Source organism: Anser anser, assembly GCF_964211835.1.
Source record: "Anser anser genome assembly, chromosome: 16".
Classification (NCBI taxonomy): Eukaryota; Metazoa; Chordata; class Aves; order Anseriformes; family Anatidae; genus Anser; species Anser anser.
Window position 1 is genome coordinate 2,349,753 of NC_139737.1, and position 12,996 is coordinate 2,362,748.

At 47.2% G+C, this 12,996-nt stretch overlaps 1 protein-coding gene across 5 annotated transcripts in view; it reads left to right on the plus strand.

Moving 5' to 3' along the window:
• The window catches only part of LOC310882411 (peroxidasin homolog), a 46,078-nt gene that overhangs the window by 18,452 nt on the left and 14,630 nt on the right, over positions 1-12,996 (plus strand). For all 5 annotated transcript variants that reach the window (XM_083801136.1, XM_083801134.1, XM_083801135.1 and 2 more), the window contains 9 exons: positions 820-891; positions 1,127-1,198; positions 4,014-4,085; positions 5,592-5,663; positions 7,402-7,571; positions 9,692-9,809; positions 11,320-11,489; positions 11,894-12,166; positions 12,340-12,456. In XM_083801136.1, the coding sequence (XP_083657262.1) occupies positions 820-891; positions 1,127-1,198; positions 4,014-4,085; positions 5,592-5,663; positions 7,402-7,571; positions 9,692-9,809; positions 11,320-11,489; positions 11,894-12,166; positions 12,340-12,456 (1,136 nt within the window). The remainder of the gene's footprint in view (positions 1-819; positions 892-1,126; positions 1,199-4,013; positions 4,086-5,591; positions 5,664-7,401; positions 7,572-9,691; positions 9,810-11,319; positions 11,490-11,893; positions 12,167-12,339; positions 12,457-12,996) is intronic.

The window sequence follows — 12,996 nt, forward strand, 5'->3', positions numbered from 1 at the left end:
TTTCTGAGCGTTGGGCTTGGCAGCGGTCGCAGAGGAGGTTTCTGTAGCGTTCGGCCGTGCGGTCACTGCTGTTGCACCCAGCGTTACAAGGACGGGCTGCTTTCTGCTCGCTGGCACAGGCAGTCATTTGCACGCACAGTCATGGTAACTAAACACACAAGTCAGAGACTGCCTGCCAATGTGATGTTGTCCATAGGTTTTGTATTAAAATCTGGCACAAGGCTCTCCGGATTGAAAGAGGCTGTTTCGGAATAGCTGTGGGACTCAGATCTTGTATCATTTATTTACTTTTCGTATGTACATATTTGTATACAAAGTGATTAAAACAATGCCTTACCATTTAATAACTCTTATAACCTATGAAGTAGCGTTTCAGACTGCTTTTGTACAGTTAAAACTTGGTTCTGCGTGCCCCTGCTCACACGTTGACACAACCATGCATCCCCCAAAACCTTCTGTAATTGTACAAAAATGGCAGCAATGATTTAATTTGTCCCTTCTCTCTGCTTTCTGCTCTCTCCCTTCCCCTCATTCTTTTCCTGGCCAAAATTGTAACTTTTGGGTGAAAGCCACCGTGACAAAAGGTAAGGAAATGTTTTTGAATGTTCCTTACTGGAATGCACCTCTGGGCAAGAAGTGTTCTCATTGACTTAACTGTTGTGAGCATCCTGACTGCAGGCTGATAACCCCTTTAAATCTTAAATCCTATGAAACCCGTGGATTATGAATTTTTTCAGTGGCCGTCCAGTAATACAAATGCCACAAGTCTCTCTCACACTGAATTCACCAGCTGTGTTTTTTCTGTCTTGATCTGAACAGGCTGCTGAACAATAACCTGATAAAACACATTGTGAGAAGATCCTTTGAAGATTTGGAGAACCTGAAATACCTGTGAGTTGCTGTCTCGGTAGTTTCTTAACCCCTTGGAAATTTAACAGCCCACTTCCAACATTTTCCAGTGCAGGATGCACTTTCTGTGCTCAGAATTTCTGGATGCTGATGTTGCAGGTGTAAAACATTGCCCCTGAATCCAGTCAGAAAGCTCTGCTTTGGATTCCTGTGTTATTTAAAATACAACTGCTGAGCGGTTATCCTAATGCTTTTTTTCTTTCTCTCCTCTTGAAAGCTACCTTTATAAAAACGAAATTCAGAGTATCCAGCAGCATGCCTTCAATGGACTCCGCTCTCTGGAGCAGCTGTAAGTACAGACGAGTGCTGTTTGTCGCTTGAGTGTGTCGTGCAGAAGAGCTGAGCTGTTGGCTTGTCTAATCCCAATGCTGTGTTTCTGTGCACCAGCCACTTAGGAAGGAGTAGGATGAGGTTCTACTGTTTTGAGGTCCAGCTTTGCAACGCTGCACTGGCTTCACTTGCAAACAGCTGGTCCCAGTATTGATTTGAGGTAGTTAATACCAAGGACTCTTCCTACTGACATCCCGTACGTTTTCTCCTGACCCTAAACCTCTGGAGCATAAGAAGAGCCCAGCTGTGCTTTTAATTCCCTGTATGTCCGAGGATCTTACAATGGGAGGAAAATGGGGATGTGTAGGATGGCTTGAAACAGAAGGCAGCTGGCCTGCTGTGTTTATGTCTGCTGTGACTTCTGGAGCAGAGCGTAGGGTCTGGCTGTTCTCTTGAACTGACGGTGCTGGTTCAGTTTCTGTCTTATCCAAACCTTTGCTGAAAGCGAATGGATGGAGTGCGAACTGAGAGCTGGGATGGGGTATTTATGGAAGCCACCAGGGTGGTGGTGCTCGCATGCGTTAAATCATCTGGAAATTCCAATGGGGAGAAGAAAAGATGGATGCAAACCAAGCAGTGACCTTCCCTCCAAGCTGCGAGGCTCTCTGGGATGAAAGGAGCCTCATGAGTCTTACTGGCAGCTGGAGCCTCTCACAGTGACATTCCTGCATCCTTAATTGCTCCCCTTCTGTGTATTGCAAATCCACGCTGTTTATTCTGTCGAAGAAGTTTTGTTTTTTGACCGTTCGGGCTCCATGCTAAAGGTGAGATGCGAAGACTGAGGTCTGACTCCTCTAACGGGGCTTGCTGAACTGGGGTTGGATTTTTCATGTCAGGTGTCATGATATATTATGTGCATGTGGGTAAATTTGTGTGCGCTGGAAAGAATGCAAGCATAGGTATTTGAAGTACAGCAATTATTTACATCATCGGAGAACAGGGAGCAAAGGTGAAACCACTAATTCATGGATAGTCCCAAACTACAGAGTTTATGGGGCTGGAATGTAGCTAACAATTTTGCTGTAAAAAGAATAGGATCCAGCTTGTTCTCTAGGCTGACAGCAGAAGTGGATGGGGTGTAGCTGCAAGCTATAGGTACTATAGGTATTATAGCTATAGGGCATTACAGGCAAGCTTAACAATAGGTGTGCTGCCATCCTTGTGTATGGTATGTTTTTTCCATCAGCCAGCTCAGCAGTGATTCCTGGGAGAAAACAGGAAGCAGAGACTGGCTCAGCTGTGCTCAGGGAGATGATGCTGGCCTCGGTCATATTTTAACAATGAGCGTTCCAGACTTGATGTCACAAATAAAAGAAAAAAAAAACACAACAAAGCCACAAAAACAACAAACAACCCTTGGAAGGGCCCATCTGTTTTCAATCTCGAAGGCAGGCACGGTTCCAAAAGAATTAGCTTTGCTCAAATCCTACCCCGTTTTCCTGTACCCCACAAGCCAGCTTTTCAAGGAAAGTATTGCCCGATTGATGGACAATATCAGATGCTTTCCTCAAAGGCCAAAGCAATGACAGCAGACATCTGAGACTTATTACAGCACATGCGTTTCCCTCTCCCCACTCTTGCCCTCCACTGCAGGATCTGAGTCACCGTGCCTGTTTTGTGCTCTGATAGCGATCCATTTATTGTGAATCCTTCCATTACAAATCAAACAGCCATGCGGAGGCTTAGGCAATTATTTCTCATCCCAGTCAGCTACAATAGCAGTGAGTATTTGTAGACCCACGATTAATCAGTGTCTGTTGGGAAATGTATGCTTGTGTAAAAATCGGGGAAGGATTTGGGCAACTTGGAAACTGCCCTGAGATGCATTTAAAGGTCAGGAACACGTCGGTTATGTCAGTGCACGTCACAGCTAAGGGGAGCAGGGGATGTCAGGTACCTTGGCGTGGTGCTGCAGAGCCCAGCTTTCCTTGGCTGATGGCAAGGGGTAACTTGGGGCAGTGCGGGAGGTCTCTGCGGATGGAACAGCAGGTTGGTCGCATGAGCAATAGCAGGGCTGTTCACATTAACGAACCGTTTAGATGATAGTGTTCCAGCCGACTGCATTATCTCTGTCTTTGGAGGCTGTTTTCCTTCCACAGAAGCAGAATAGCCTGATGACAGCAGTACCTAAATGTTTCTGCTCTTGCTTGGTAGATGTATTTCTGGGAGCCCCTGTTAGCATCACGAACAAGCGCAGGCTGGAAGAAGCCTCTGGATGTCTCTAGCCCAGCCTCCGGCTCCAAGCAGGGCCGACTTCAAAGTTTTGTCAGAATGCTCAGGGCCTTTTTCTAGAAATTAATTCTTGGCAAACTCGTGATCCCTCTCAGACATGTTTAAATTTCTAGGCTGGAGACAAGTGCCTTACAGTGTGGCTATTTCGTCTCAACAATCTGAGGCAGTGTAGGGGGATGTCGAGGCACTGGGAGCAAGGCAGGCAAAGTTCTTGGATGGTGGTTGGATGGGGAACAGCTGCTGCAGGCTCTTCATGAGTTTCATTCTTTCACAGTTTAAAGGAAGAGCAAAGCTGATCTCCCCAGTGTGTGTTACAGTTTATAAAGAGAGAGTAAACAATTGAGAGCACAGGGAGAAGCCAGTGTTGGCTACAATTTTTGCATGTGAAAATTGGAGATACTAAAGAGAATACTGGCTTCTAAACATCTGTCCTGAGATACGTGGTGAGTGATTAAGGGCAGTTGGTAGATCAGTCTGGGAAGATCTTATAGCTTTTAAATTCTGATCCACAACCCTGTCCTTTGTGCTTTTCTGTGTGACAGCTACCTGCACTTCAACAACCTGGAAACCCTGGAGCCAGAGACTTTTAGTGACCTGCCTAAACTTGAAAGGCTGTAAGTAAAGATGTGACTTTCATTGTAAGTGGGGGAGAAGACAGGTAAAAAAAAACCCTTCATTTTGTTTAACAGTGATGTTTCTGTAGTGTGAAGCAAAGTGTGTTGATCTCCAAAATGGAGAGAAATACGGAGAGAAGCATCCTTAAAGAAGCAGATTTTATGTACTTGGGAAGTGGAATCGTTACTGAAATGATGTGGGAATTTCTCGTCTTGTCTAATGTTCACATTTCCATCTAAGTAGGTATAAACCTATAGAAAATCAGTTTTATTCTACTTGTCAGGTCAACTTAACTCACAGTTGGGCAGTGTATACAAAAAAAGGAGATGGAAAAGGAACAAAGTCATAAGAATGTCTGACAAGAAAAACGTGCATCCTTCTTGAAAGCAGTTAGGAAACTGAGTCCTGTGTCTCCTGCTCCCCGGTATTGCTTGTAGTAAAAATGTAGCCACCAGAGGAAAGGCTCACATGGTGGTTCCCGCTCCATGGTGAAACCAACAGACCCTTCTGTGCTGCATGCAAACATGCATTACACCCGTACTTACTAGGGAAACAAAACCGAGGGATCCAAACAACACCCTTAGAAAAATTCCGACCTGGATCAGTACGCTGTGGCTGATCTCAGTCTCTGTCTTTGGTCCAACAAAAATTCTGCGTTAAGTTTCAGAGGAAGGTTTGTCAGCATCCAGGCTGTGCAACCAGGCTGAACCCCCCGTACATGTACATATGCAGACGATTGCACTCAAGTCACACTGCTTTTGTATTTCTTTCCTGTTCCACCCTCTACTAAAATTACTTATCTGTAGTCAATGGTCTTTTGAGAGTATTAGGTGTAACTGACATAACTAAATTTCCTCCATTAAGGGAATGGAGAGTTAATTATTCCATCCTGGTTCCCCTGCTGTATTTCAGTGCAGTTTTTTTCTAAGAACTGTTGAGTCTTATCTGCATGCTAGGACTCTGGAAGTGAGAAGTTGCCTCGGCTTCATTCAGAGTAAACCCAGGTTCGGCTGCTGTTGTCTGAGTTGGATTTACTCATGGATTTGGGTTTATAACGACACTGAGTTGTCTACTGGAGCCTTACTTCAATAGCTGCCCCTGTAAACTCCCATATCTTCTGCAGGGGGAAAAGGTCTCTCGTAAACTGGAGCTGACCATGGCACAGAAAACACAGGGTGGGTCCAGCCTGCAGGGATTTTGTGCCCTTTCTCCTCCCTTTGCACAGCATAAAGCAGATTAACTTTAAGGTTCCAGTTTAAATCTGTTACATCACATCTTGAGTCACCGTTTCCAGTACACACCCGCTCTCAGCTTTGGTGTGTTGCATTGCACTCGCACATGAATAAAATCCCTATAGCTCATGGAAACAAACACAGTAGATTTAAAAATCTGAGCTCCATTTTGGTGAGCAACCTTTGTACTTCAGCTGAGTTTTGACCTGGGTTGTTATCATCTGTGTAGTGCAAATACTGAATAATGTTTTGGCATGGGTTCTTCCATTGCAGATTCTTGCACAACAACAAAATTTCCAGGATTCATCCAGGGACATTCTCTCAACTGGAATCCCTCAAACGACTGTAAGTAAAAAACATTGCCTGCAAAGAGCAATTGTTTATCTTCGATCAGACGGCCAGGATCTGAGGAAAAATGTGCCTGGTTGGCAAAGCCTTTAGTTGTTGCACTTCTAAGGCCACTGTGAAGTTTATAAAACAGTTTTGGTTGGACACAAGAGCTGATTTAACCAGTTAGGAGTTACTTCACGCTGGTGTCTAATTAAAGTCTAACTAGAAGCTTACAGATCAATAACGCCGCAGAAATGAACGTTCGTGGAAAGTCATCCCAACCCTCTGCTGTCCTACGTGCTTTAAACTATAAAAAATTCTGCAAAAATGTGGGAAGTCCAGGCCATGGATAGGACCTTAATCATGTCTTAGATCAGTATCTAACAGAGAAGGAAAAATCATAGCTGTAAAAGAAAAGAAAAAGGCCGTTTTACTCAGAAGAGTGCCACAGTGCATGATTCTCACCCCATGAAGGAATGTCCTGCTGTGTTATTCCCATGTAACCTGTCTCTTATTCTTTTTGCGTGCTTAAATCTCCTAGTACTTGGCTTTGTTTGTGTTTTATGATCTTTGGAAATGGTGCATTTCCAACAAGGGGGAAGCAAAAACCAAAGAATTTGGGGGTTCTGCCATGATTTTATACCCCAAGAAAATCATGTGCTTCTCACCACAGCCCTCTGTGATTTCTGCAAGCAGGTAAAATGCTTCGTATTTCATTAACAGGGAACAACTTTTGCCTGCGTGTGTCAGCGAAAAAGGCGTGGTGTCTATAAAGGGCTGTATCATGGCCTTGTGCGAAATCTCACCTTCTCAAATATTTGTCCATTAAGACATTAGGCCTTTCTCCTGTGTCTTTTTAGATGGCTAAGACCCCTATACTGTAAAACTGTCAGAGGGGAAGGAGGCATAAGCTAATCTCCCCATAACCTCCTTTATCCGTGCGCATGGCACTGTATGGCGTAATGAGGTCAGTGGAAGGAGAGGCACGGGTGCACCAGGAGGTCACCATTGCTCCCATTTGACATGGTTCAGACATGTGTTGCAGTAATAAAAGTCCTTACAGTTGCGCAGAAGTGCTGCAACCTCTAACAACGGGTCACAGGAAAAGGTTGCTCCCAAGCACGCTAAAATCAAGGGGTTCTTTCAGCTGATTTCAGTACTCTGGCTAATGCCGAGGGAATTCCCGTGTGCTCATTTGAAAGCATCACACCTTGCACTCCATATCATGTGTTTTGCTTTGTGCTGTTGCAAATAAACTGTGGAATTAGATTTTAGCTACCCTAGGGCAGCTGTCCTGGCTAACTAGGACAGTTAGGTGCACCGCGTTACGGTTGCAGGCCAGAAGGAATATCTGCATGTCATGCAGTGATATTTGAACCAAGAGCCCAGAAAGCTCTAGCAGAGGCAGCGCTACCTGCCGTTCCTACACATTTAATAAAGGTTGAAATCTCCATGCTCTGAGAAATTTCAATATTTCATTGTAGCTCGTTTAATAGAATAATTGTCACTTAAAACTGGAATGACTGATAGACAGCAGTGTTTCAACAAAATCATTCTGACTTGGTTAAGAATTTAAAAGCTACGGGAATTAAGTATCTCTGATTTTCATTTGGGATATAATCAAATGCAAGGAAGAACAGCCGAGTGGTCCTTCAGTCCAGGGCTATTCCACTCTCATGCATCAGAGAGAGGCAGCAGGCAGGGACACGGGCGGGAGGCTGGGGACTGAAATGTCTTCCCCTTGCTCTTGCAGGCGGCTGGATTCCAACTCCTTGCTCTGTGACTGCGACTTGCTGTGGCTGGCCGAGCTGCTGAAGAAATACGCCGAGCAGGGCAGCATTCAGACAGCTGCCACCTGCGAGGCTCCTCGGGAGCTGCACGGCCGCTCCATCGTCACCTTGACGGCTCAGGAGTTCAACTGCGGTGAGCCCTGCAGCCACGGGGCTGGGCTCTGGGCTAGGAAATGCTTCTTCTGTCTCTTTCCCTTCCTCTCTTCCATCCTGGGATCCTGCTTTCTCTCTCCTGTCGCTGCCAAACCAGAAACGTCTCGCTGGGGTCAGGCTAGTTATCAGTATAATGCGGGGAAAGTCAACAGTCGCGTGTCTGTTGAAAGCTGCTCTGTTTTGTCTGGCAGTCGTTGTCTTGGTTTTTAGAGAGCGTAGGGCCAGCACAGGATCTGCTGGAGTCAGAGGCTAAACCAGAAATTGGGAAAACTTGTCTTGCGTTAGGCTGAATGGAGTGGGAACGCTGCAAGAGTCTCAGTGGCTCCAAACAGCTGAAAACCCAAGTAAACACATGGTGGATGAATAGCCGGATGCTTTGCCTGTGGCAGTGTGTTGCATTTGTTAATCTGTTATTCTTTAAATTTAGATAATTTCTCCATGAACTAATCCATTTTGAAATGAAAGGCTTTGTTCTGAAAAATGACAAAATTAAACATTTCATATAGAGAGAACGACAGAACACGGACTTTGGTCTGCAAGCACCAGCAGAGCTTTAGCTGTGGTTCCCTGGTACTTCCCTGCAGAAGGTTTGGTTTGAGGTGTTCCCCCTTGCCAGACACCAGCAGCCCCCCAGTAGGTGCCAGTCCAGCTGTTTTCGTGGTCCTGCTGGGAGCCAGATGGGTGACATCAGCTGGGGCTTGAAGAAATTGAATTCTCCTGAATTCCACTTTTCTCCTACAATTCTATATAATTTTTTTCACTTTGACCATGTTGCAGCTTCGTTTAGGGCGCAGCTGTGCGAAGGGTTGGATTGGCACAAACGGGGCTCGTAACCTCGAAGGGGTGGAAGGAACAAAAAGGGCCCAAAGGCAGCAGCTGGAACACGGGCTGGGACCCGTTGCAATGCTGTGCTGCACCACGAGCTGTCCCTGCCGTGCACCCGGTGCCGTGGTACAGCCACGGATGGAAATTTGTCCCGGTTCAGGCATGGGCACACAGTGGGATGTCTGTCAAATTAGCCAGGGCACCTGGGAAGATTTTGCTGGCATTAGGCTTTTACGCTGGTGTTGTGCCAGCTGGGGAAGACAAACGATGCATAATTCAGCATAAAGCCCTCATGATGCAGACAGCTGATATCTGAGTCAGTGTGGAGCCTGCTGGCACGGAGTTAACCCACCGCTCCTCAGCAGATGTGAGCCAGCAGCGCAGATTTGCACCGGGTCAGCATTTTGTATCGTGGCTCGTGGTGGTTTTGGTCTCACCCTGGAATCCTGGAGGTTGGCTACCAGCTCGTGGGCTTGCAGGCTAAGGAATAAGAGCACCGGCCTTACACTGGAAAAGTTAGCAGGTTCTCACTTAATTTTTTTGAATAATCCATCTGGTTTTACTGGTGAGTGTAGAGATTGTTAGATGAGAAGGTATTCTGCTGAAACACGATGAAGCGCGTCAGACCACGGGCACAAATTCCTTCCTATTTTAGCACATCTTTTCAGCCCGTTTGGCTCGCTGAGTGCTTGAGTGCATCTCAAAATGAAGCACGTAGTGAAAGGCTCAGCTGAATAGGGCTGGGCTGATGAATTAGGGACATAATGAATGAAACCCTGTCAAAAGAGAAGCGGTGTGATTTGCAGAGAGCTGGTGCTCTTCGGATGGAGCAGGCGGTTGCTGAGAGCAGCAGGGTGCCAAGGGCAGAAAAACGACCCACGTGAGGGTGCTGCTGACTTACAGGTTTATTTGGGGAGAGCCAGGGACCAGCTTTTGGGGCAGCTGTAGTGATCCAGCATGCAGGCAGGTCTCTTTTACTCCCAGTGCTGCCTTGGGCTGTGCAGGGAGCTGATCTTTCCTAGCAGCTGTTGATAATAAGAATGGCCACTGCGGTCCTCCAGGGCTTGAATAAATGACGCTCTTCTTTTCCCTGGCATCTTTAGTTTTGCTGCTCTTGATGAAAAGTCTTGGACTGGTTCTGTGTTAGATGCCCGTGTGCCTGGGGCTCTGCTGGTGCCTCGTGCCCAGGGGCTGCAGGATGGGTGTTTTCCCCCATCTGTTTGGACTGGTTTCGTGCTACTCTCAACTGTGTTGTGTTAAAATGGTCTCTTGCAGAGAGGCCTCGCATAACCTCAGAGCCCCACGATGTCGACGTCCTCCTGGGAAACACGGTTTATTTCACGTGCAGGGCAGAAGGCAACCCAAAGCCTGCGATCATTTGGCTCCACAACAAGTAAGTCGCACACAATGAGCCCCAGGATAGCAAAGGTTTCTACCAAGCACTGAGTTCTTCAGCCTGCAATTACAAAAGCTGTTTCATGCAATGTTAAAAACTAGAAATGAATATTCCATGGGTTGTATTTACCTTCCTTTTAACAGCGTTCTCTGATGACCGTGTAATGCAAGTTATCATCTGTATTTAAAACATTTCATGTGGATTGTAGTGGATTCCAAGAGTTTATAACTTTCCCATAAACACACTCTGCAGACTGAAATTAAAATAAAAAGGAGAAAGGTATTTTGTGTTGCTCTAAGCCATGATGCTTGCTTTTCTCATTGAAGGCCTAGTGTGCTGGGAGAAGCTTTTCTGTCAGAGGGAAAATTACCGTGCTCCTCCGAAAGACAGACTTTGCAAAGCAGTGTGCAGATTAATGCTATATGCAGCAACGCTGAAAAAATATATGGCTTTGCTAGATGCCAAAGCATTTCTGGGAAATGCTACACAATAAAATATTCTGTGCTCAAGCAGTTACCCACTGAGGAAGTGAAGTTACTTAGCTGCTTTACGAGCTTCTTGTCTGTGGGAGTCTGAATAGGGCCTGGTTATTAATAAAAATGATCAATGTATGCTTCTTCAGCTAACTCCCCACCAGGCAAAGTTTCAGCACAGAGCAAAAGTTTATGGCTGAGTGAAGTCCCCTGGAAGGAAGGTCTTGTTAGGGAAATGCTGGCAGGCTCCCAAAGATAGCATTGTAAGAGGGGTAATGATAATAAATGTTCCTCAAACAAGATATGACTGCAGTGAGGAGACATCGGGGGAATTAAATAAATGTCCAGCAAGCATATTAGTTTGCATAGTGGATTCAGCTTTTGTCCTGGGGGGGAGAGAGGTCCCCTCTCCCTTTTCAATCATCCGCAGCCATCCAAGATTCCTTCACTCTGGGACAAATGGGATGCCGTGGTGGGACCTTCTGCCACGGGCTGGGCTCCAGGAGTCACAGGTCACTGCAGAAAGAGGGAAGATGCTTCATAGCTTTTAGGTCTCAGACTGGAGTCCGAGCCATGGTTGGGTCCCGTTGGGACTTACTTGGAGGTTTTTGCCCCCTCCTGAGGCCCGTGAGCCCACTCGAACAGAAATGGCTGCACACAATAACAATATGCATTCATTAGTGTATTTGCATTTAGCAAATAATGAGAACAAGCTTTGCAGGCCTCGATGGCTGACAATAGCAGCGATGCTATTGCTCAGGAACAGTATGCTCTCCTGATGGGCTGTAAACGTCACACGTAATCCGTGGTGAGGGAGAAAGTACCTCGCCCGGGGAGTGAATCAGAGCTGGAGCTGAAGTTCAGTGCTCTAAATCATAACTCTTGCTATAAACTTCATGAGGCCTCAGAGCAGTGCCAAGGAACACCAATTTACTGCAGTGCGTGCAAAGCCCCCCTGCCCCGCTGGCAGCTCGTGGGAGGACCCCTTGGGCTTCTCCCCTTTCCAACTTTTCCTGTTTATGGCTGTTTTTCAGTAATGAGATCGACATGAAAGATGACAACCGCCTGAACCTGCTGCAGGACGGTACCTTAATGATCCAGAACACCAAGGAGTCGGACAAAGGCGTCTACCAGTGCATGGCCAAGAACATCGCCGGAGAGGTCAAGACACAAGAAGTCGTTCTGCGCTATTTTGGCACCCCATGTAATTGAGCCTTGCTTATTTCTTGCTGGCCCATCTCAGAAGCATGGGGAGGGCTGGAAGGGGAGCTGAGCAGAGTCAGGCCCTCCTTTGTAGGTGCCAAGCTGGACTTGGTGTGCTGGGGAGGAGAGTAATGGCACGGCACGGGCTGAGCTGTGGGGTGGCTCCTTCATGGGAGTCAGAAATTGGGGGGTTAGAGAGTGAAGGTGATTTGGGGTTAGGGAGGGAGTTGGGGGGCTGGGAAGAATTCTGCAGCACGGGGGTATCAAGTGGGGAGGGGACACAGGAGTGGGGAAGTGGCAGAGAACAGGGCAGTAGCTTGGCTGCATGAAGGGTTCAAGCAATTTCCGTCTGTGATGGAGCAGGCAGCAGGGCTCCTGGTTTCTGAAGCACTCGTTTCCTTCCAGCCAAGCCCACTTTTGTGATCCAGCCGCAGAACACTGAAGTGCTGGTTGGGGAAAGCGTCACCTTGGAGTGTGGGGTCTCTGGGCACCCCCACCCTCGCATCAGCTGGACACTTGGCACAGGCTCTCCTTTACCGCAGGATCCCCGTTTCGCCATCACCAGCTCTGGAGGACTCTTCATTCAGAACGTCACCTTCTCCGACCAGGGGCAGTACAATTGCAATGCCAGCAACACCGAGGGGTCCATCCAGGCAACAGCAAGAATCATAGTGCAAGGTGAGGAGCCCCAGGCTGATGCTGTTTTGGGGATAAAGTGCTCGGTCCGGCTGTGTGGATTTAATCCCTGTGCGTTGTGACTCGTTAATTTTTTCACTCCCATGAGCTGAAAATTAATCTGAGCTTGCTGCCTGAGTTCTTGCCTGCTACTCAGCCGTTGCCTTCCCCTCCAGATTCTCCCAGGTTTCTCCTCGTCCCCACCGATCAGACGGTAACCGAGGGACAAAGCGTGGATTTCCTCTGCTCAGCTGAGGGTCACCCTCCACCTGTGATTGCCTGGACAAGGGCAGGTACTGCCTCGCTTGGCTTGGGTTTTCTCTCTCTTCCATAGGATGTGGGTGAGAAGAGCTAAGCTATAAGGTCACCCATGGAAACCCATGGAAAGCCTTGAGCTTGCTCCTCCTGGGACTTCCTACGGCCTGGAAACTTCAGGCTGGTGGATATCACCGTGTGCCAGCTCTGTCAGTCTCTGATCTGCTCCTCCTGAGGAGCAGGAAGGCACTGGTTCACTGCTGACACACCTCTGAGGTTTCCTTTAGCTCAGGAAAAAAATCTTTGGGCCAACAGGTGGTGGGGAACTTTTAAAATCTCAAATGATTGTTAGCGCTGGCTGGGCTGAACTGATCCCATCTAACATGCTCTGGGACAGAAGCCAATAACGCTTGGCCCAGAGGCCCTCCAACTTTTCCTTATGCTTCACAAGCCATAATTAATGGTTTAGTGCTGCGGAGAATTCATGCCTATTGTATTCCAGCTTCCACAGCAATAGCCCTGACGCGGAGTTAAGGACCAGCTGAAATTCCCCTCCACCGTGTTCTCCATCTCCTTTA